At 34.2% G+C, this 25,298-nt stretch overlaps 3 protein-coding genes across 4 annotated transcripts in view; 2 read left to right on the top strand and 1 right to left on the bottom strand.

The window, feature by feature from the left end:
* The window catches only part of LOC143916129 (uncharacterized), a 305,722-nt gene that overhangs the window by 254,262 nt on the left and 26,162 nt on the right, over nt 1-25,298 (top strand). The window lies entirely within an intron of this gene.
* Nucleotides 99-18,551, top strand: Tsp42Ed (Tetraspanin 42Ed). 2 transcript variants are annotated; one of them, XM_077437063.1, is made up of 6 exons: nt 99-288; nt 12,679-12,867; nt 13,486-13,659; nt 13,741-13,953; nt 14,066-14,124; nt 17,271-18,551. In XM_077437063.1, the coding sequence occupies exons 1-6, from the start codon at nt 229-231 to the stop codon at nt 17,278-17,280; spliced, it is 705 nt and encodes a 234-aa protein (XP_077293189.1). In that variant the 5' UTR covers nt 99-228; the 3' UTR covers nt 17,281-18,551. The 2 variants fall into 2 exon arrangements, with proteins under 2 accessions (XP_077293189.1, XP_077293188.1); XM_077437062.1 differs by lacking the exon at nt 17,271-18,551 and having other exon boundaries at nt 156-288; nt 14,066-14,137.
* LOC143916120 (uncharacterized) overlaps nt 18,463-25,298 on the bottom strand; it is a 202,673-nt gene continuing 195,837 nt past the window's right edge. The window contains exons 6-13 of the mRNA XM_077437035.1: nt 24,824-24,914; nt 24,552-24,737; nt 24,312-24,447; nt 23,624-24,238; nt 21,176-23,549; nt 20,964-21,099; nt 20,722-20,878; nt 18,463-19,286 (exon numbers count right to left, since the gene is read on the bottom strand). Of these exons, the coding sequence (XP_077293161.1) occupies nt 18,958-19,286; nt 20,722-20,878; nt 20,964-21,099; nt 21,176-23,549; nt 23,624-24,238; nt 24,312-24,447; nt 24,552-24,737; nt 24,824-24,914 (4,024 nt within the window). The 3' untranslated portion in view covers nt 18,463-18,957. The remainder of the gene's footprint in view (nt 19,287-20,721; nt 20,879-20,963; nt 21,100-21,175; nt 23,550-23,623; nt 24,239-24,311; nt 24,448-24,551; nt 24,738-24,823; nt 24,915-25,298) is intronic.

The raw sequence follows: 25,298 nt of genomic DNA on the forward strand, positions 1-25,298 counted from the left end.
GAACGAGTTGTCGGTGAACGAAACATCCGTGAACAAGATGTCGTGTAATCGGCGCAACTCAACAAACGGCGTTGGAAAAGGATGTGTATGTTGTCAGCACTGTGATCGAGTATTTGGAGATCGCGTGCTGACTGTGGCGAACCGGCGTCAGTCTGCCTTGGAACGGTTGACTTCATAGTCGTCTACCTCCGATCTCGCTCTTTTCGACAGTTTCGAAGCTCAGCCAAGATGGGTTGCGGCACTAGTTTTGTCAAATACATCCTGTTTTTCTTCAATTTGATCTTCGCAGTGAGTATTCGCATTCAAATCTCCAATCGCATATTGTTGCATTCCACGATATCGCGCGCGTCCGCATGTATCCGTAGTAGTGAAAGCAGCCGCGAGGTGTGTCCTAATCGGCCGCCATAATAACAATACCTGTTGCTTCTACCTATACATTACACATCCAGATCTATACATTAGTCATTACCCTACTGCTGCATCTGTCCGACGATTAAAAACACGCCCAGCTCCCCGAATCTAAATCCGTCGTTCCGCTTCTGGAAGTGCACGTGTCCTGGCATCGAATATATGGACGATCGCAATGTGGACGCGTATCTAGTCGGCTGGCCGACTTCTGATGTGTAGCTTTTGGCCTTAAGCGATTTAACCGCGCCCCGACCTTTTTTTTTGTTAAAAATAAAATGTAATTTTTTTATTGTGCAAGCGCGAATTTGTTTTTCATCTCAAGGACGAAAGTTTTGTTTGACCCATATTGATTGTTTAGAGGGGGTAGTTCTTGTGCGAACCTTTGTTGTCGACGAGTGACGCAGTTCGGTTGTGCAATCTCGTCCCACTTGTTTATTTGAGTCGGTTATCCTGGCTTCGTTCGTTTTGCTCTCCAGCCTATCCCTTTGTTGTGGGCGTGCTTTATTAGCGCGTGATTGGTTCATCGCTTGCGCGACCGCGATCGAAAAATAGCTTCGTTAACATTGAGATAGCGAACGATCTGCCATGGGATTTTCTCAATTGGAAAAAAATTTGCACTTGTACTAACTAGGTTTTATTTCACTTGGTAGTATGCAGAAGAAACGATATTGCGATTCTTACTACCTATCTCTGATCAGTAGGTATATAAAGAGATTCGCGTTTGCTAGAGATTCAAAACAAAGCTCATCGACCAATAGGGATTGCGTATTTACTAATTAAATATTCATAACTATGCTCATCGACCAATAGGAATAGCGAATTTAGAGATTTATAACAATGCTCATCGACCAATAGGAATTGCGTATTTAGATATTCGCGTTTGATAAATATTCATATTGATGCTCATTGATTGATAGGAATTGTGTATTCAGAGATTTGCTTTTGCTAGAGATTCATGGTAAAACTTGTCGACCAATAAGAATCGAGATTGAGACGAGGCATAAATCAGTCGATGAAAAATAAAAACGCATTGAATTTTTTAGTCTCGAAATCAAGAAAAAAACGTTAACAATAACAGACTTACATCTCACGGTCGAACCGAGGAATGAATCGATCTTTTTTTACTTTTATTTTTGTGTATTCATATTAATTATGGATTTAAATTTCCAGTTCGTATATTATTTACGATCTAGTATTGATGAGGTGGCAGGCTACGGTAAGAATGGTTCCGTGGACAAAACGTTCACAGGCAAAACTTTCGATTTCATAAAATGTTCATTATGTTTCCTTACTAATATGAAGAAATCGAACATTCTTATGAAAACGTTTGTACTTGGTGAATAAATTTTGATTAGATTGGCTTATCTAATATACATATTTTTATTTATTGAACTATAGAAGGAAAGTGTGTAAATCTTCGTCACTACACGTTTCATCGAATTCTTGAACGTTTTTCGTAAACAAATTAAACGTTTTATAGGTTAACATATTGTCGCATGAACGTTTTGTCGCGTGATCGTTACTTCGTGTTAACGTTTTCTCTTTATTTATTCTCGTATTTTTTTTACATTTTAACCGTGAACCTTCTACTGGTACGTTTTGTCCGTGAACGTTTGTTTTCACCGGTAAAAATGCTCACATGTTTGATTTTCTTTTGGTATACACATTTCAGCTCATTTTAAAATACAAATTGTCGAAACGTATGCTGTAATTTGTGATAAAGTTGATTAGACTTTCGAATTACTTTCTACGCGCCGCAGGCGATATTTTTATTTCCGCTTCAGACTACTGTTTCCCGAATTACTTACTGATATAATATTACTTAATATTCCCGATTTAAGATTCGTTTAATCGTTTCAGAAAACTTAATATTACATTTATGTTACGTCAGTGGGGTATTTTATATTGTTGATGAATATTTTTATAAAAATTATCACTGATATGGAATGTACCGGAAAAGAGCTTTCAAACACCTTTGATATATAATACTAGAGTGTTTGCAATTGATTCATAATCGCATATTGATTGTAGTAACAGGCCAGCCTTCAAGTATATTGATTTAATTACCAATAGTGAGCATACACGTAGATAAGTTTATTCATAAAGTTAATATTATAAACAAACTAATTAAGTTATGAATCATTTCAAAGCAACTACTCACGTTGATGAGTCATGACACTTTTCGCATATTACGCACTTTATCCCAATCAGGGATCTTTTATCTGCCGTAATTCGTTTCCATGGAACTTTTGACCTTCCATCGTACATACTAATAGGCCCTTCAAGCAGATATGAAATTCCTGCAACGGCTTAATTTGGTTCGGAGTGCTTGAAATATTAAATTGAATTCTTAGTTGTGTGTAAAATATTATATTATACAATACAATGCAAAGGAGACAAGCATAAAATGATGACACACATCATATTTGCTGGCGGATTTTTTTCTTGAAGAACACACTGAGGGATCGTATTGCAGCTGAGAGTTGTTTGCGCAATGGAGATATTTGGTTACGTTGTCGGTGAAAATGAACGCTTTTGATGAGATTTTTTTTATTCGTTTGAAAATCTGGCGTTGAACCGCTCAGAAACATAGTCTAGATTCGAATGGGCACGTTCGAATGTTTTGAAAATGTACGAAACAACGATTTCCAATATTTATATTTCGTGATTATGTTTTGGCAGACATCGTGGCAGACGAATATAATGTATAAAATGTCTTCCAGATGTACGCCTTTGTTTTAGAAGGTGGGTTTTAGAAGAGAGCAATCGCAAATACTATATTGCAGAAAAAATAACACTAGAAATTCATTCGCCAATACATTACATATAAAATACTGTAACAATGAATAATGAATAATTTTTTAATGACAACAATAAACGAATCGTCATATCCGAGTGCATACGTATACACATAAAAATGTATGAAGTCATTATTGACTATTTGTCATAATTGAATTACACCAATAAAAGTTGGGCTTTATCGCGTTTAAGTTTTCCGCGTAATGGAACCAATTTTAGTCAACGCGTTTTCCACTTCCATAGTGTTTTGTTAAAACATGTTGTAATGTTAAAATATGTATCGTGTTACTGGCGATAACGTTCCGATTTCCTAGCAGTCGTTTCTGTCAATTCTTCGGACTTCGTATAAAGTCGTTCAAATCTAGGGGGGGGGGGGGGCTGCCCCCCCACAAATGTCGCCCCTAAGAATACTTTTCTAAGTACTTGCTGGTTACGCGCAGTTGCTGACATGTGCTGTGCTAATATGAATATACCTTAATTCTGAACATATACATATGTATCTACGGTAAACGGATTATTTCACACATTGCGATCGCACACACGACAATCATTATCACGAATAAGGAATATTTGGCATTCGAGTTTTCGTTAGTATGATAGTTCGCGTGATAACTCTCAATGGATGGACTTTTCGGGTGCCACATGTTCCGTGATAGAGATTTTAATGACTTTTGCGAGATCGTTTTGTGTGGAATAATCACCTAACCGTATCTACATCCTGGGTAGCAACTACATATGTATATAGGCAAGTGTTACAGATGCAACCGCACAGTTCGGTGTGAAGATTTCGCACAGGAAGCAAAAACTCCATAACTTGTATTTAATGTTCAGATTATGTATTTTTGTGTGCACAATTCAGGCAAGCGTGTTTGTGCGATGAGTATGTAGTTTGGTTATTTATCTATCGATTTCGTTTTTTTTTTTTACCTTATCTACATATGTAAGGTACATATCATACGTACTTAGGTACATATCAGTGGCGTGCGGTGGAAATTTCTCTTTCTTTGGAAATTTATCGCACAACTTTATTTATATTTGCGCGAGTAGGATACAAGAGGATGCTGTAACATCATACCGCATCCTCTTGTGTCCTGCATGCACACACATAAGTAAGGCTGTGCGACGAAATTAAAACAGGGAGAAGAATTTCACCGCACGCCACTGGTACATACATATGTACATATTTACGAAGTATAATTTTTATTTGACATGTCGAATTCAAATATTTTCCGTATATGTATGTGATAAGCTGATTATAACCGGCTAGTGGTATTATTAATCGATAAGGAAGGGGGTAAGTTAGGTTAGTCGAGGTTATTTAAAGTTAGATCATTGGAGATACCGATTTACTTGCGATGGTCATGGGCTCTTTAATACGAAGAATTAAAAATTCTTATAATAAACTTTGGATAGTGTGTTAATTTGTCACGATACGTTTAATTGAGTTTTGGAATAATTATTGTGTAAAAAAATAACGTTTTTATACGTACGAATAATTCCGTGCGCGTTATGTCATTGAGTGTTAGGTCCGTGAGCGATTTGTCGCGGAACCGCATGACAGTGGTCGATAACGGGGATTCCCATGTTTGAAGAAATATAGGAGAAACTATAAACTTATCAAAAAAATAAGATCGTACGAATTTACAATGACATGAAGACACGCCTTTCTCAGCTGAAAACCACGAGCACATCTGTGCTGCATGATTCAGATTGCTTGCGCCTTTAATAAACGGATTTATCGAATTCCCCGCAACATATGTATTGCAGTTACATTCTAAAAATCGTGTGTTCAAATATCAACGGGCATAACACTGGTTATTTGTTTGTATTATTTTATCATGTTTTTATAATGTGCTTAATTTTTATCTATCAAAACAAAATAGAGTAAACAGATAAAATATGTATATAGATATGTTGCAGGACAATCTTATTTTTTGTTTCTGCCAAAATATGCTTATTGGTTTTTTGGAATTACATCATCATCATTTACAGCCATTCACCATGCTCTGCCGGATGAAAGCCTCCAACATGCTTCCATTCGTTTTTACTTTCGGCAACTCTCATCAATCTCATCCCACACATTTTTCTAATTTCATCCACCTATCTCCTCAGAGGCCTTCCTTGCATCCCTTTACATTCTTTTAGTATAATTATTTATTATAGTTAAATTATGCTGATTTTTTTTTTGTCGAAACTTTTTAACTTAAAAAAGGTTCTTAACCACCGGTTTGAGTGCCGTCGACTTAATTATAGCCAGACTTAGGCGACCAGGATGTTTTAACTAGAGGTAGGACCGGAAGCGTGCCGTTCTTTGTTTATTGTTCGTTGTGCATTGTTCATTTTTATGATGAACCTTTGTTAAAGGTTCGCCGAACCTTTTTTTATTGCACTCTGGCTTTGTGAATAGACCCAAAATGCCGTGATTCCTGGAAAAAGCACGCTCTCTATCCGCCCTTTAGTTTTAACACACAGAAATGGTTCACTATTGTCAACTTTTCTTTTTTTGCTCTTTTGCTTTGTATGACGATAGTAATTGACAATAGTGAACAATTTTTTGTGGGTTGAAGCATCCTGGCTGCCTAAGTCTGATTATATGTAACTAGACATCGTATAGGGATCGGGGCAAATATGTTTTGCTGTTCGTCGAAAGCATTTTTTACAAGATTTTTGCTTACTTTTAGCTCTTTTGGAATGTGTATTGTTATTTGTCGTTGCCCTAACCACCCTCCGTAATCCAATTATAACACAATTAATTGTCATTTTAACGAATTCTAACATTTTTTAATATGTATAATATTTTATGAATCAATGACAATTATCAAATAATTAACGAATGATCCGTTCATATACATATATAGTACATATTTTTCGACATGATATGATTGTAACCGAATCTGCGGTGTTGCACATCCCGCCGCGAAGTTAATTTAACCGACACTCGTCAATAAAGATAGTGACTCACACACACACACACACACACATACATACATTATAATCTGACTAACCCTAATGGCGCTCGAGCACTTCCTCTGATAACGAACCTGGGCCCGTATGTCTTGACGCAATTTTTCCATTAGGCGAATTCGCACTGGACACGCTGAGCAAGTTTTCCCCAGAACCGACCATGACGATTTTTCGTCATCGCGTCTGGTGATCGGCGTTGGAAGTGAAACCGACGCGGGTTTTTTCTCACGTCCAAGGTCGGAGTCACCGTGAATATATGGGGAATGAGCTCATTTCGTCATTGCGTCATGCGATTTTTAGCTCATCGCGAAATCGACGCCTAATCTTGATAGTGATGATGCTCGTCGCCATTTCGGTTGGCGTTTTTTATGGTTTTACGACGTTCTTTCAGACGACTGCTGAAACAATGGTGGGGATTTTCGTCGCATTGGAATGGTTCTCTCTGTCTATGCAGATATAATGAGTGTGTAATTGTGGAATGGATGCGTCACATTACTAGCATCTTTTTCAATGCCATCCATTCGTATGGACGAGAAGTGGAACTGTTCAATAGGTAGTCGGCTATTATGAGACGTGTATTGGCTGACGTCTAATTTTAGATAGTTGCCTTTTTGTGCACTGGTTTTAGTGTAAGTGCTCGATGTGTATTTTTTGTACTGTTAAATTCGGGGCTGTGGGGTAGAAGTTGCAGTAGTTTTATATTTATTTATTTCATAGAACATGAACACTCGCCTTTACAGATCGCTCCAAAGCTACGAGTGCCCTTAATACAATGCAATCAATATGCATTTAATATAAACATCCACAGTGACATACACGGAGAAATTTTTGCAGCATTTTATAATCGAATTGGCTGATCTCACGACGCTGAATAACTTGAGATTAGCAAGAGCGATAGGAAGGAGATGCCAATTTTTATAATTTAATCGTTTCAATGAAGATCAGAAAAAATGGCGAATTCTGCTTAGAAACGATCGACCTGGAGTCACAAACCAAGGTCTGGCCAGCAGCGGGACTCTAGTGGGACTCGAACCTGTGAACACTCTGCTCGAAAGCATACTATGCTAACCACTAGTCCACGCCGCTGGTTAAGTCGAGCGAATCCTATTTTGCATTTATTTGTTTTAATTATTTTATGCTTGCGATTAGATAATGTATGTATAGTATACATATTATGTATGTCGATCTGGGTCAAAGGATTATTTCGCGCACACGACAATCGTTGCCATGAAAATCGCGAATACGGAATATCTCGCACTCGAATTCTCGTTAGTATAATTGTTAGCGTCGGTAGCTCTCGATGGATGGAAATTTCGGGAGCCAGATGTTCCGTGATAGAGATTTTAGTGACGTGTGCTAGATCGCTTTGTGCGGCCTTAATCACCAAATCGTCGTGTTATTATTGTTGTTTATGTCTAATTGAGGAGAGGGTAGAACTTCGACAAATGCGCACATTTTATTTATTTGATGAATACGTTCATAAATACAAAATATAAAAAGTTAGTGATTTTCATCAGATCACACTGTATAATTACGACATATATTCGAACGTTAGTGTGTTTGTTGCATTAGTTGGTGATATTACGACTGTTAGAGTGTCATGGACGGAGAAAACGCTCACAAAATGTTCATACGACAGAATTTTTACCCACAACACGCTCATTCGACAGAACCTCCACTTGACAAATGTTCACACGGCAGAACGTCACGCGACAGAACGTCCACCTAATAGAATGTTCACGTGACGGAAAGATTCCCCGACATAATGTTCATCCACAAAAAGTTCAAACTTTCAAAAACGTTTTTTTTTTTGTTTTTCACATTGTTCTTTCACATACTAATAAATATAATAAACTTCTACTAAAAAAATTCCGTTTTCATCACAAATTAAACTTTTATACTTTCTCTAATGTGGATCTTTTGTTTCTTTTGGGTACACTAAATTAAAACTAATTTCAAAATTTTTGACATCTAAGCTCGCTTTTCTATAACGCTCCACAACCTTAGTTAATTGCAATATGTAGAATGACAATGAACTGTGAAATGTTGATATGCAGAGGGCGACTGTTTAGTCGAGTAGGACGAAAGGACATATTTATCGTATGACAACACAATCTATGTATTGTAAATTAAATTTTATGTGTTCGAATTTAGTGTTACTTGATCAAACGACTGGCTTTGCTATGTTATTAAACGGTAAACGAGTGAAGGTCGGAAAACTATTTAAATTACATGATTCATTCTTCTGCTTTGGTCTTCAAAATAGAATTACCGGTATTTTTTATAAATTTATGTTGAGTTAGACCGCTCCATTAGTGTTGAAAGCAAGAGAGCAAAAAACATGGTCTTTACAAGGTTTATATTAGTTCAAAGAAATTGACAATAGAAAACCATTTTTGTGCGAAAAGCATCCACCCAACGCCGATCTTTGCTAATCTTCTATCTCGTTTGCTCAATACTGAGTAGGGATAGCAAATTACTCGAATTTTTAATACCCGGGTAGTACAAGTACCTATGTATGTATGTACTTAAGGAAGGATCGATAGATACTATATTACTCAAACAATAAGTCCCCAAGCGGTTACTCGTACTACCCGAATACTTAAATAGTCGAGTAATTTGGCATTCCTAATGCTGATCGTCGTTGTAATTTTTATCATCTGGAATCCGGCACTCCTCCCAGTCTTGTGCGCTTGAAAATATCCTGTCAGTTCTTTAATTTAGTCTGAACGTCTTATGGGAGATCGTCCTCTCGTTCGCCTTCCCTCTCGTGACTACCAGCTTCTTTAGATTCCACATTTTTCCTGGCAATATGGTCAAAGTAAGATCTACCGTGTAAAAATTGTGGGACAGTTTGCATTCAAAATATCAACATTACACTATTTTCCCATCCCGAAGGCGTTTTTTTTTTGAAATTCTATTTAATTCTATTAAACATTTTTTTTAATTCTATTTTTTTTTAATTCTATTAAATTATATTTTTTTAAATATCATGATATAAAAAATACGCCATCGTGAGATAAAAACAGTGTAGTTCAATTATTAAAATGTTCTGCAAGATGAAATCTTCCCAAAAAATAAATACATATTGCAATTTGTTTCCAACTTGACTAGCTGTAAACGGGAACTGATTTGTCATTGGAATGTGAATTATATCGAAGTTTCTATTTTCGACGTGAAAACTCACTGGGAAATTCCCGTCTTTCTTATGGCTCAGTCTGCCTCTAAATATGAGACATTTATTTAAATCGGTCGACCTAAATATTTAGACAGCTGTGAGCCGCATTCGACTAAAATTTACCTATAAAGTGCATTGATATATAATGTTTATTTTTTTAATATCAAAAGAATATCTGAACCAAATGTTCTACCTCTCTACATACATACACATAAAATTTGTCTAAAACTTTTTTATCGTTGAATTTTCTCACGATCACACAACTTTATGTATTGATACTTCGCACGCATGTACATATGTACATAAAATATAGCAATATTTTATAAGTATGCAGTGCAAATGTCGATGCACCGATCGCCATGTTGTTTTTGAGTCCTGTGAGTTGTTTTGAGTCGCTCAGGAACCTCGCCTGTACTAATTGACGACTGATGAGATCATCGCGCTTACGCCACGGCCATCTTTGTCTGTCGTTTCCGTATGCCACTCAATTATACAGTTATACTCGCACACCAAACGCCACTATTTTGTCATTGTTACAACATGCTATCCATTTCGACCAAACTGCTAGTTTCCAACGAAAATTTGGTATACATATTATCGAATGGTTTTCATATTTACAGATGACATTGTATGTGTATGTGTGTGAAAATGGTACGGTCTATCTTTGGCAGCGATAAACTTGAAGCTGATATCACATTTTTTTTATTGCCCATGATTTTTTTCACGTTATATATGAACGCTGGTTGTATTATGATTTCTTTGTGGATGTGTGCGGTTTTAATAGTCGCCGGTTAGTATTCAAATTGCATGTCCTAGTTTCCGAGGACGTATTTTATCACTTGACGCATCCTCCGACGTCTTTTCGTCCTAGTTTAGTATGGTTTCAGTCGATGTGGAATTAAAATGTTATCGGTATGTGGGATGTAAGATATGACGCTCTCTCTGGATGTTTGTATGGTAAAAGTCAGTTTATGTGTTTGCTAATTTTGTTAATGACTGCTCAAGTGTTAATCGGCTGGTTTTGATTTATATGTACTATTTTGTGATGTAAGATATTTATATTTGGCGAGCCACATTTCTATCTAAATATGTACATATATATTAGGAAACATTGTTTATATGTATCGGGAGATTGTTATTGGAGTTTGGGCGAATTATAGATGAAAATTTCCATTTAAAATTTTATGGCTTCTTTGAGGGAAATGCGATTTGAAAAAGCAAAAAGTTTCCTAGTAATAATATAATTCATTTAAGTTAATAATATGTTATTATAATTTTTATCTGAATGAGTAATAAATTTGACTAATTTATAAGATTATATATAATTGTATAAATTCATTTTGGAAAAAGTTGAAAAAAATGATTCGATAACGACCCTCCTCCGTTCACTTACGATTTGCAATCGAAATGTCTGTGAACGAAATGTCCGTGAAGGAAATGTTTGTGGACCATTGACGGCTCGTCTATATGGCCTGCGGGGCCACAGCCCTTCCAGTATAGTAAGAATGCATGCTATTTTTGTCTGCATTTGATCACCGGTACTACAGTCCGTTTAATCTCTGCAGCCCCCCCCTATGAATTCTCACGAAACACCACTGCTGTGGACCAACTGTCATGAGTAGAGGTAGGATAGTCACAGTGCTATCCATTGTTCATTTGTAAAAAAGGTTCGGCAAACCTTAAACAATGCATTTACAACCTTTGAACAATACGCGGCACCTTATGAGTCCGGCGACTAGTCATGAGTGACTTGTGAACGAACCGTCCGTGAGCGAAATGTCGGTGAACGAAGTGTCAGTGAGCGAGTTGTCGGTGTACAAAACATACGTGAACGATATTTCGTGTAATCAGTGGTTCCACCTGGCTTTGCTCCATATTAATAACGTTCATTTGTTTTATTATTTTTTAAATTTATTTGAATCGAAAAAAATGAATATTTAACAACAGCCAACCAGAAGCGAATTTACGTACACACAACAAAATAATGGTGGATACTATTATCTTACATATATATGTATGGTATGGTTATACCCGGCTTCGCTCGGTTTTTAAATTCCTCCTTTACGTTTTTATTATATAAACCGATTAAACATAGTTAATCTTATAGTAAAAATTATTTTTTTTTTTGTTAAATTTAACGAATTAAAGAATCGGGAAAAAAATAATATTTAATGACAGCCAAGCAGAAATTAATGGGTTTTTTTAATATATGTATAAGTGAACTGGAACTGAAAAAAATAATCCTGATCCGGAACTGAAATAGAAATCGAGATCTGGAACCGAAACAGGCATCGAGATCCGGAACTGAAACAGGAGTCGAGATCCAGAACTGAAATAGGAATCAGGATCCGGAACTGAAAAAGGATTCCGAATCCGGAACTGAAACAGGAATCCAGATCCGGAACTGAAACAGTAATCTAAATCCAGAATTGAAAAAGGGATACGGAACTGAAACAGTAATTGGGATCCGGAACTGAAACAGTAATTGGGATCCGGAACTGAAACAGTAATTGGGATCCGGATCCGGAACTGAAACAGGAATCGAGATCTGGAACCGAAACAGGCATCGAGATCCGGAACTGAAACAGGAGTCGAGATCCAGAACTGAAATAGGAATCAGGATCCGGAACTGAAAAAGGATTCCGAATCCGGAACTGAAACAGGAATCCAGATCCGGAACTGAAACAGTAATCTAAATCCAGAATTGAAAAAGGGATACGGAACTGAAACAGTAATTGGGATCCGGAACTGAAACAGTAATTGGGATCCGGAACTGAAACAGTAATTGGGATCCGGAACTGAAACTGTAATCGGGATCCGGAACTGAAACAGTTATGGAGACCCGGAAATTAAACAGTTGTGGGGATCCGGAACTGAAACAGTAATCGGGATCAGGAACTGAAACAGTAATCGGAATCCGGAATTGAAAAAGGCATCCGGATCCGGAAATGATGAAAAAATCCGGAAATGATAAAAGTACTGATTAAGTAATCCGGAAACAGAATCGAAATCGAAAGCGAAATTGAAATTGTCGTCATACAAATTTTGTTTTGTTTTCGATGTTCCCAACCAAAAATACTTACAAACATACTTACATACAAAGTCTCTTTCGAAATTATATATTAGATGTTGCCATTTGAAAATTTCACTTTTTAACTACAAAATATTCACACATGGAACCTTTTTATATTATCCCCATAATATATACCTACTCATAATGATTGAAGTAGTTGAAAAAGTATTGCAACTGATATCAGATTTTCAACATAAGTTTGATGCCAGTTTCGTGATAAATTAAACGCATATTCATTTTTATTTTGCTTTTTCAGCTATGCGGTCTCTTGATCCTCGGTTCTGGTGTTATGCTGAAGTTGAACATCACCGAATTCGACGATTTACTGGATACTAATATGAACTTGATGCCGATATGGTGCATCATCATCGGTTCTATTATATTTGTGATTGCATTCTTTGGTTGCTGCGGTGCGGTCCGCGAAAGCCATTGCATGGTTGTCACGGTGAGTTATTTTGAAACTGAACATATTGCAGGTTGTAAATGAGTAAGCAAACGGTCAGCGCTGAAATATTTATTGTTTGATTTGGTCTAATGATCTTGCTAGATGAGGACATTTTCGTAGTATGTTTGGATAGCTTGGACGTTTTGTGTATAAACGATTCTATAACTGAATTTGCCACAATCATACTAAAAAATTTTGTATAAAAATATATTCATTTTGCATGCGTTGTTTGTCATATAACGACAGTCTGTATCCAGCGTGATTAAAAATCTTAAAATGTAGGTACAATTCAAAGATAATTATACCTTTATCATAGACAAATAAAATCCATGGCTGAGAATGCATTGAACTAATCATGGATTTGAAATTCAGCTATAAAAGCTACATATATGTATATAATATTAATTAAACATTGTTCGATTTATGTAAATTTAAATAAGTTTGTTCATATAAATATAAATTTTAAAATTTCATTCTAATAATGCACCTAATATTATATTTCATCATTCGTCGTTATCATAATCCCCTTTAGATAACTTGTATAAATAAAACACATGCAAGGAAATTTTTGTAATATGTCTGGAATCCGACATCATGCTTATTTTTTTTTTTTTGCAGTATGCGGTCATCATGCTTATTATCATCATTCTCCAAGTCGTTATTGGAATCCTTATATTTGTTTACATTGGAAATGTGGACGCTGTGTTGAGAGAACTCATGGAGAGGACTTTCAAGGATTCTTCGAATGGCAATGCCGCTGCCAAAGAAGCATTCGATTCTCTTCAAACTCATGTACTATCATCAAATTGAAATTTTATGTCATTTATTTTTTTATTGTGTATTAAATTTAAATAATATTGTTTTTGTTTGCAGTTCCAATGTTGTGGTATAAATAGCGCTGCAGATTACAATTTCGTAGTACCCGTATCTTGCTGTGCCAATCCTAGTGGAGTTGTGGAATCCACTTTGAGTACATGTCTTCCTACTCAAGCTTATAGTCAAGGGTGCGCTTACGTATTAACCAATTTCTTGAAAACTGCTGGCAAAACAGTTGGAGGCGTAGCAATTGGAATTGCTGCTGTCGAAGTAAGTTAAATTTCAAATCTGACTATTGTTTTTTGCAGTGGAGGCATATTTAGTACTTTGTATGTTTTGATAATTATGTCTTGTGAAAATTATATTTTATTACTATTTTCAGGTTGTCGGTGCAATATTTGCACTTTGTCTTGCGAATTCCATCAAGAATGCTGAAAGAAGGTCAAACTACTAAATTTTTTTCCACTAAATCTGTTATTGAATTTACATTGTTGTACAAAACATCCCAAAATATCCCTTATATTTCTAGTTCTTTAAATTTTAGATTATTGATTAGTATATGAGCTGTATTAAAATATATTATTTTTTGTTGTATTTTCATAAACATTTATTTAACTCGAATTGTTAAACATCCGATTTTTAGTTTGTTTCGAATAATCTTATAATTATTATATTTCATAATAATATGTATTACTTTTTGGATTATACATGAGACACTGTTTTAGGCTACCAAACGCCATTAAACAGTATAAAACTTTGATAAGGTCTTCATTACTAACTAATAATTTTTATTATTCGAAAAGCGGGCACAAATAATTTACTACATTTATTATTTGGTTTGGAGGTTGAAAATGAATATTTGACTTTTTTCTGCTCATATGCTATTCATGGTATCTCAGTTAATGGATTTACTAATATTCAAAGGTGATAGAAGTTATTATTTATGATTTAAGTATTACTGAATGCATTGATGTGCATTTCTTTTAAATTTGTGTCACTAACAGCTCTTGTTCTTACTAATCAGGTGATGTGTGCTTAAAATTGTATTTCCTTTCTCGTTTTGTTCTATTAATAAAAAATAAAGTTGACATGTGATATACCGGTATTTAAACCGGTTGTTCTTGACAAAATTTATAGTTATGTCACATTACGACGTATATTATATAGGATGACTATGCAAGCATGCCAAACTATGATAGCCTAGGCCAAACTATGATAGCCTAGTATGTGCAGTGTCGTAAAATCGTGTTAACACTTCATCAGTTGGATATGTTTGAATGATAATGTACCATATTTAATATTTTTGGATTTAAACGATTCAAGTACATTCCATTTAATATGTATTTTTTTAATATAAATGTAAATTCGCTTATATGTGTAATGATTCTAAATTTTAATGTATTGTTATGTAATTTAACTAGTTGGGATAATTTAATTATGATCATTTTTCTAACATTGAAAGTATTATCGCTATTGTGAAGCATGTTTGGCTATTATGTGGTATTATAGCAGCTAGCCGTTTTTATCCCGATACGCTACTATATACTTTATCTTTTTCCGACATTTCTTAATTAAAATAGCATTTTTACTGTGATTAGTTATTATGAAGTTGATTATTGAAAACTTTTATTAATGATAATATGATGAAAAATACACACACATATATATATATATATATATATATATATATATATATATATATATATATATATATATATATAATATGACATTTTTATATTTTTTCTATATAATATAATGACCTCAATCCAAGTGCCTTTATGGATTCAATAAATTAAAAGTAAAATCAAAATTTACCTCATATATTTGATAAACATATATAGTTGTTCGTAAGAGTTAAATATACGGAACTGAAATAAAATTTTAATATTTTGTTGCTACAAATTATGCTTTTAAATAAATGTTATTTGTGTTATGTTTGGACCATGTCCAATTATGTGAATTTTGTAAATGTAATCACACTCTTCAATAAATGAAAATTGCTCTAAAGGACTCATGTATTACTGTAGTTCCTACATTTTAATGTTGATTTTATGTGACTTTCCAACTCACCTTTACAAACGTAAAAACTTATTTTGAATTGAAAAATACATTGATATCCCTCTGTTATTTCTAAAAGTTTTTGAATATACACACCACTAAATAATCTGTGAAATATAACACTCTAAATGTTGCTTTGTATGCAAGAAGATAATGGATGAAAGAAAGTGTCGGTGTTAAATACATATAACAAACATACATACGTATATGGGTATGTAATTTGACTACTTGGTATGCTTTGTCAGAACCTGATAATGTTAAAAACGCAAGGTTTGCGTCCTCATATTGCAAAATGCATGGTTATCGCATAAATCATGACAGTCAAGAAACATGTGAAAATTGATCTTTGAGTGCACTGTGAGCTTGTAAGGATAGGGAGTGCAGAAATACGACCTTTTGTATTGGTCTTTATCACCTGGAAATGAATAATGTTTGGAAAGAAATTAAAGACATCTGTAACAAACCTATATATTTTATTTACCACGAATGGTTTAGTTACATATGAGTAGTAATAGTTACATATTTGTACTTTGTACTATTTATATGCTATATATTAGTGTAATATGAAGTGTTATACAAAATTATGTACAATTTGATACATTTATAAAGAAATTTACACATATTACATACATAAATAGAGTTCTCCAAAATTTTACATTTGATAAAAAATAATTTGAGGAACGATCTGTCTGTTCTATTATAATGTGCTTTGATAGTTTGTGGGTGTTTTTCTTCCTTTATTTATTATTTAAATCGAAAACTTTTTTGATAGAATCGATGGATGACAACCAAGAAGAAAATATATCCAATGTAGCCTCAAAATGTTGAATTATTGTCGGTTATCAAATTTAATCTGTCTTCTCTGATAGTGCATGATAAGATTACATATTTTATTAAATAGAGTTGAGGAGTCATAGAACTCGATAACTACATAAATATATACACTATATGTATGTATGTAAGAGTCAAGAGGGGACATCAAAAACTCTGCTAAGATGATAGACAAGAATTTCAGAAAGAATGGAAATGGAACGTTTTGCACCAGTATTTTTCTTTTTGGTAAATGAAGCAATCATTTTTAAATTTAGTAATGGTGATGGGATGGGTTTTGTCGCAAGTAATAAGGATGCACTCAATAGAGTTTTGAAACTACTCTGCGACTGGTGCGCGCATGTTTAAGTTAATGCTTATTTATTACCTACAAAGTCGAAATTTAGTTGACGAATTAAAAATAATTTGACATATTTGTTGATATTACTTTGCAACTACTTATAGTGGAAGAACTTGTGTAATTTCATGTTTACTTTACATTCATTTAACTTCACATTCTAATTGCATGCATTTCAAAACAAACAAAAAAATAACCTTCCATATTAATTCTATCAGGACTGCTTATAAAAAAGTTGAGCAATGCTTTGTCAAACTAAAAATAAATATTCTAGGTAATGAATTATTGAATAAAATATATTTTAGTATTTATATATTTTTCTTGGTTCGTTTACTCTAATTTATTGTTTTGTTTTTTCCAGATATCGTTAAACAAGATGGCAAGTAAGAGGTTTTTTTTACGATAAATGCTATTTATTTACATATACAGTTTTAAATACATTATTTGAGTTAATTCTCCAGTTGCAGTTAACCAAAAATAAATGTATTACTTTTCGAATATAGTTAGTGGCCATAATATTTATATGTATAACCTTATTGCGATTGCAAAACTGTATTATTGGAATCTAAGTTCTTACACAAATTTCGAATTTTATTTAATATTATGACTGATATTTCTTAACAGAATCATCAAATGGAGAATTAATTATAATATAATCGAATATTTTTCGTTAAAATAAGTGGACAAACATTTTGTGTAAATCTAACATTACGTACAAATATAAATTTCTACATTATATATTACTGTTTGTTGTAAATATACAATTTTGAGGATTTTGACAAGATGGAACATATTTACATAGTTTTATTATTTTTTTTATTAATCTTATACATTATACGATAACATTTATTGCAAATTTAGTATATAATCTCATCTAATAAAACTACATTTGAATGAACAAAATTTTACTTATTTTATGGTCCAAAAAGAAATTACACGAATATCACTTCTAAACTTGCACATTTCGCCCAATCGCTTAATGCAATATTTTATTCAGTGTTTATATTTATTTTTTTGTTATTTCATTTTCAAAATTATGTACGTTATTGCATTTCATACATGCTTATTTCAATTTACAGTCTTAACGTCTAAGCTCAATCAATGTACCTGGTCTGATCATCACAACTTTATTAAAAAATAGTGTCTTTATTTTGTTTTCATCAAACTGTCAGTTTTTCGTTATAAATACAATATTACCATTTCTCGTTATTGTATGTAGATCAGATGTTTCGATAAATAACAAGTCATTTAAGAATTGGAATATGCGCATCTCAAAGTAAATGGCGAGTTTAATTGGTATAGGATTACAAACGGAAGTGATTAGAATAAGGAATGTTATCGAAGATGCATTTATTTGTCTTAACTGGTGCAAGTTCATTTTATGTCGGTGTGTTTGATTAGCGACGATAGTACAAGCTCTGTGACTTGTAATACCAATTTTATTCTGTTTGCATTACATATATACGAGCGAGCTTGCTACGGAGGAAATTACTTTATATATATATATATATATATATATATATATATATATATAAGGATTTTGTAATTATTTTGATGTTCGTTTATATGAAATTCGACTGTTATCAATATTTCTAAATTTTTCTATTTGTAACATTTATGTAATAATAAAAAACTGATCATGAATACTATTGTTTTTTTTTCTTCTCTTTAATATTAATGTCATTTATTAAGGCAGTGTTTCTCAAATTTCATTTCACTGACACATGTTTCAATGCAATTTGTTTCTATTTTATACAACCTAGAACCCCTAGACCAGTGGTTCTTAACCTTGTTGGAGGTACTGACCCCCACCAGTTTCATATGCGCATTCACCGAACCCTTCTTAATTGGCACCCGAATCATATAGTCGGGTGTGTGTCTTGACATCCGCCGAACCCCTGAAACTGACTCACCAAACCCCTGGGGTTCGATCGAACCCAGATTAAGAACCACTGCCCTAGACTGTATTCAATTCACGAGATTCGCAGAAAAATCAGCAATTAGGAAACACTGTATTAAGGCAACAAACATTATTTCTACAGAATATTTCAAGTCACATTCCTTTCGCCACTATAGTTATGTTGCGGAAGATTAACTAAAGAAGAATCATCAGAATTTTTTATGTGCAATCGATTAGAAATCTTTTCACCGTGTTTAGTGGAGTCTTGAACAGTCGGTTCTTGTTGTGAGCTATCTTCACTAGATGATCCAAAGTGAAAATTTTCAGTTGATATTTCTTCTAGGAAATCAAAGCATGACACTGCATCTTGCTCTTGTTTTCCATAGCGAACATACAGACTGTCCCTACCGATTATACTTGGTCTATGGAAGCAAGAAAACCTCAGCACTGCCAGCCCGCGTTCCTTGAGGGCGGCAGCTAAAGAATGCATTGTAAAAGTTATTTTCAACGAAAATCAATCAACTTTAATCATACATGTACGTATTGCGTGTAAATGAGTGTTTATAAATAATGTATGATTCGCTAATAGGAACAGATGGGAGGCATCGGGATTAATTTATGTGGTAGTGAAAGTTTTATGCGTGAGTTTAAGCAGAATTTAAACACCTCTATTCTTTGCTGTGGTTGTTATAATCGCAAGTGCTTAGACAAATTTAATTTGCATGAGGAAAGATATTGACATGCATGAAAATAATAATAAAACACGTAAACACTGAATAAACACACATATGTATACCTATAAAGCAATAATATGAATGCATTGTGTTGAAACATGCTATATGTATGTATTGATGTAGACCGAGATCATATAGGCAATGCAGTTATTATTGAATGATGTGAAAGCATTTTTTTGGATGACAGTTTTAAATATAAAATGACAATGAACTGGAAATCGCACAATTTTTGCATGTTATGTTTTATATGGTGCTTCTAGATATTATCTCCTCTAATAAGCCATGACGTCTAGTTGGTGGTTGCATTCATGGAAGAGTCTGTGACAAAGAAAATCTAAGTTTCTTATTGGTTTAAAAATGATACATTAGATATAAAAAAAATCTTAATATGAATGATATACTTATGTATAGTCGAAATTGAACAATTAGTATACATACACACAAAACCTGTTTAAGATTCAAATATTAAGATGTATATTTTCAAATATTACATTCATCAATTCAATTGATCGAGGTTTTCGTGCATTAATACCAAAAATGTTCAAAATAATTTAACATCTACATATGTGCATTATGAATAATTTATGTTGAAAGTTTAGTTAATGACGGCATAGTAATTACATAGAAATGAAAAGCATGCTGCGTGAAAAATATGTCGTTTAGATATTTAGATTGTATGAACATACATATATAGATGTATTTATGATAAAAGCGAAATATACTATATTATTTAATATTTTACTATATATATTTAATATTTTTAATGGGGGTTATTTGATTATTTCAGTATTCATAGTATGTAATAGTATTTCGAACGAATGGTAGGATTGTGTAAGCATAATGGAACAAACACACAGATCTTGTGCTGGCACTTGTTGAATAGAATCATTGGTGTGTTTTTCATAGCATGTTGTCTGTGTATTTGTTCCTTAAAGGTTTTTGATGAGATTGAGAAGCTTGTGGTGTGTTAGTACTAGCCAAGCAAATATATCATATTTTTTAGGTAAAGGCAAAGTTTTGTAGATGAAAAGTTTCACATCTAAGCTATATGTGAGTGAGGCCGAAGCTTTTGTTAGAATTCATAATGTACTATATCACATAAAATGTAATCCTTTGTATAATTCCTCTTATAATTCTGCACATTTTACTTATTGGAAATATTTATAGAAAAAAAATACCTTTTTTCTGTCTCCTGTATCTGTGAAGACGATGCAGCTTTGAATAGTCAGTTTTGTCATCGCTAGATTCACTGCTAAAAGAGCCTGCACACGAAGACGTTGATGATGGAGAGCTGTCGCTAGATGCCAGCATTACATCCAGCAAATTTGCACGTGCCTTTAAAAATTGATGAATTGAAATAATAATAGCAACAATTCAATCAATGAAAAGTAAAAAGAACATATGAATAAGAAAATAATACCTTTGGATCATTGAAATCTATTTCTTTTTCAACGTGTACCCATCCCGAGGGCTTCCAAAGTGCTTTATCAAAATTATGGTGAATGAATGGTATTTCAGCGTCGTTTCCAATGTTTTCTTCCCCCTTTCTGATCATTCTAAAATTAAAATGAACCCATTTCAATAATAAAATTCAAACAAAAATATAATAAAGATAAAAAAATCTAAAATTACCTATTAAGTTCATCTATAACATCTTTTGAAGTAGCCGATTCATGAAAGCTCACTACTTTAGAATGGGAAGGGCCTTGGCAAACAATAATATTTCCTGCGGGTAAACTATTTTGAACAAGTTCAGAGGAAAGTTCGTTTATGTTCTTTTTAAGAGAAATAGGTAATAGGGTTTTTTTGGCTTTCTTTGAGATTTGCGGAGTTTTCTTCGCTCCAGATGGTATTGGCACTGGAATTTTGCTCTTATCGTTTTTATTCTTTTTATCGCTTCTAATTTCAGTAGCTATTGTATCCGTTGTTGACACACTGGTTGTCATAGAATCAGACATATGGGTGAACGAATTATCCATGCTAGTAGATTCTTCCTCTTCTAGGACTGTTATTAATGGTTCACTTTCCCTTTTGGACATTTTCAACACTTCTTCGAGCAATGAATTCTTAGAAGTATGTGTGCCAGGAACATTTTTTTTCCGGTCATTCGATCCAGTCTCTCTATAAACTAATGTCGACAAAATACTTGTTTCGGAATTTGGTTTATTGCTGGATGGTTTGTTTTCACTTAAGCAAAACTTGCTCGTTTGATTTGCCGTTTCGTTTGAATCGCACGATCGGCAAGGGCCAATCGTATTTAAACCATTGTCGGAAAACGTCGGCGTAGAAACAGTTCTATCGATACCTTTATTTATTTCATTTTTATGATGCACTTTTAAAATGTAAAGTTCATCTGTTTCGTTTTCATTGTTAGCTGAATGCCCGTTGAAAAAATTGTGTTCCGAATTACTTATTTGATTTTCAATTATTTGAGAATTTTTATTTAAATTTGAAGAATCGTTAGAATTTGAACTGAATCCATCTCTCATTATGAAATCACAAGGATCAGTTTCAGAAGCTGCCATTTCATTTTCATTAATATGTTTTTGATTAATATCTGTATCTAAGAAAGGAGGAGGTAATTCATGTATTTCTGAAGTAGGACGTGAATCTAACTCTTCTCTTGTATAACAGTATTTTTGTTGTTCTGCTATAAAACTTAAAACATTCTGTAAGGCTTGCTCTCTGTCTTGTTTACTAGAGTGTTGAACGTCTGCTTGAACTTTCGGAGTTGATACTAAATTTTCACTGGCAGCCATCGCCACACATTTCGAAGAGTTTGATGCTAAACTTTTTGTACTTTCGAATTTAACCAAGCGATAAAAGTCTCTGGTGAAATCAGTTCCTATTAAAGATGATTCAGGTTCATCACTACATCCACTCATAATAGCACTTGATCTTTTCGATGCTTCATTATCTGCCAATGAATGGTTGTTATAAAAACACTCGCTGTTCAAGCAACAATCTTCTGAATTATCTATACTTGACCAACTACCAATTGGGGACGATAAATCTGGATTCCCCGTATAAGAATAGGGCCAATTACTTCTTTGGAGGTGATCTAATTCGTTTTCGATTGCCAGCGGCGTGTATTTGTCACTAGTATTGTCTATCATATAACTAGAATTGTTCCATAAACATTCACTCACATCTTCCTCCAATTCGAGAGCATTGTTTTCTTGTATACTGGGCAGCGTTGAAATCGATATTTGCCCCGGAGTCGTAGCATCGTTAAATGAAGAGATTCTTTTCCAATTTTCATCCCGGAGATCTTCGTAAGAAAAGTTTAAGCTCCAATCTTCAAGTTCGGTTTGATCGTATTCTAATAAATCTCTATGTTGTTGTTGAAGTGCAGATCTAGTGTCGTCTAATTTGAGCCAATGCTGTACATATTCTGCATCATACTGACAACCATCTACTTGTTCGTCAATATTACTCGCCCAAGAGTTTCTATCTTGAGGTGTCTTCTCAACATTTTCAAAATAAACGTTGCATGCTGGAAGAAGGTTCGGTGTACCTTTGGCTCTTTTCAATAAAGTTTTTCTTTTATCTTTTGGCAATGCATCTAAATGTCTAATACTTGGCGAACTAGATAATGGACTAGATAAAGTAAAACAATTTTCTATATATTGAGAGGCTGTCAATTTTAAACACAAATGTGAATCGGAGAAACTTCTCATAATATGTTGAAACGGAAAAATATTTTTTGACGGTGGAAAACTATTTCTTTGATTTAAATTAAAAGCTAAATTTAATGGTATGTATAAAATATCAGATTCAGTTTTATCTTCCATGTTGATAGTGTTATTAATACTCAGCAATATTTGATTGTCAGTTTCATCGGAAGCTTCTTTCAGATCTTCTAATTCCCTATTTGTTTCTGAACCTTGACGTAATGGATCTATTTGAACGTCACTAGACATAGTAGAATACCCCTCATCCCTATTCCCACTCTCAGGCGATTCAATAACCGTTTCATCTTCCACCGGCAATTGATCCAATTGATCTAAAATAGAATTTTCATCAAAATACATTTTCACGAAAACAAATATATCATTTGAATATAATTTAAATAATAACCTGGTAGTGTTTGAGAAAGTCTTTGGAGGTATTGGGACAACATTATCGGTGTTGTTCTTTTCAAGTTAAGCGTTAGCGGTCTTTCCGGAGGTGCCCATAATGAAGGATCGACAGCTTGCAACGCTTCGATCAAACTTTGTGGAGTGACTTCGACGCTTTTCAATTCTGTCCAAAGGTTGGCTAGAATTTGATGTCTCCTTTTGTCGTCTGCGGATAATTGGTATGCGCGGTGGGACACACAAACACTCATTATATCACCGGAGGGTTCATCTTCAAACGATATAATTGATTGCTTACTATACAGATCGTTTATGGACGAGGGTAAAGTTAGATTTCCATCCGATAGGCGTTTGTTACGATTGTTTTTATGAACACTTTTGCCACCGTTGACGGTTGAACTACACGAAATGTCATTGTTGCTTTTACAAAGTCTATGTTTGTGCAAGCATTTTTCTATTGATACATTTTGAGAATAGCTTTTCAATTGAAAGCCATACGGCAAATGACCAGTCAGCGATTCGAGCGGAGATGGAGTCGGTTGCTTGTTCTTCACACCTGAATTCTTAACCGATGATGTGTGGTCGTTGCGCAGTCGAGAAGATTTTGACGCAGAACCTAAAGTTTGCATTGGAATAGTAAATTACATAATATTATACATATATGATTGATTCTAGGCGAGTATTTTTACCAGGAGAAGTGGGTGACGCCGGTGAGGGTGCTGGTTTTGGTTTTAGTTGCCGAAGTAATAAAGTACCAAGTGCTCGATTTTGAGCTTCCAAGTCACGAGCTCTTGAAGCAAGCCTTCCCAACTCATCACGGAGACCCTAAAAAATAAATTAAAAATAAGTTATAAAACAACTCGACGATTATGTCAACTTTATTTATGAAGATTGGACCAGAACTATCTGTTTTTGTATATTCTAGTTACCTTTTGATTGAGTAATGCTCTTACGACTTGGTTTGCGACGTCATCCAAGCAACGTTCGTAGTGGGGTGGAGGTAGGGGCGGAGGCTGCGGGGGCGCAGCCGCTTGCAAAACCGCCACCTGCGCCCTCAGAGACTCGTTCTCTACAGACAGCTTCGACAACGACGTCTGATAGTGGATGCTGCGAGCCTGGAAAAGCAATTTAAACCATACATTTAATCTGTCCACAAACTAGACACCAAACAAGTTTAAACAAAGTAAAAAAAAAACCACACCTCTAGAGCTGCTGAAAGCGAGGATTTTTCTTGTTTCAGAGTTTCGACACAGCTTTTGTATTGAAGTAGTGATCGAACAGTTTCCTCCATTCTGTGAACAATAAATAGGTCTTACATTAATTAATGACCAAATAAATCGCAGCAGAACAAAGCATCGACGAAATTAAATATAATACAATAATAAGTAGGAGTGAATGTTAAAAGTGTTATTAATATATGAGAATGGACGGAGCAAGCTTTTTTTTTTGTATTTACGCAATGATGGGTAAAATAACATCACGAGAAATGAACACTTTTCCTCTCTGGAAAATGTTTTCGGCGAGATTTCCCCGCGGCTACGCGCGTAGACACTGACTATAATCATTACACTTTCAGCGAGGAGAGAACTGCTTAGTTTGTTCCACCCTAAAATATTATGCCGAAAATTAGGTATCTGGGTTGTGAGAGAATTTTTATTCAACATCGTTACATTTAA

The sequence above is a fragment of the Arctopsyche grandis genome, chromosome 8 (genome assembly GCF_051622035.1).
Source record: "Arctopsyche grandis isolate Sample6627 chromosome 8, ASM5162203v2, whole genome shotgun sequence".
Classification (NCBI taxonomy): domain Eukaryota; kingdom Metazoa; phylum Arthropoda; class Insecta; order Trichoptera; family Hydropsychidae; genus Arctopsyche; species Arctopsyche grandis.

Coding starts and splice junctions, on each gene's coding strand:
- Tsp42Ed (XM_077437062.1), top strand. CDS start 229: ATGGGTTGCGGCACTAGTTTTGTCAAATACATCCTGTTTTTCTTCAAT. Junction 12,868..13,485: donor GCCATTGCATGGTTGTCACG/GTGAGTTATTTT, acceptor TTTTTTTTGCAG/TATGCGGTCATCATGCTTAT. Junction 13,954..14,065: donor TTGGAATTGCTGCTGTCGAA/GTAAGTTAAATT, acceptor TACTATTTTCAG/GTTGTCGGTGCAATATTTGC.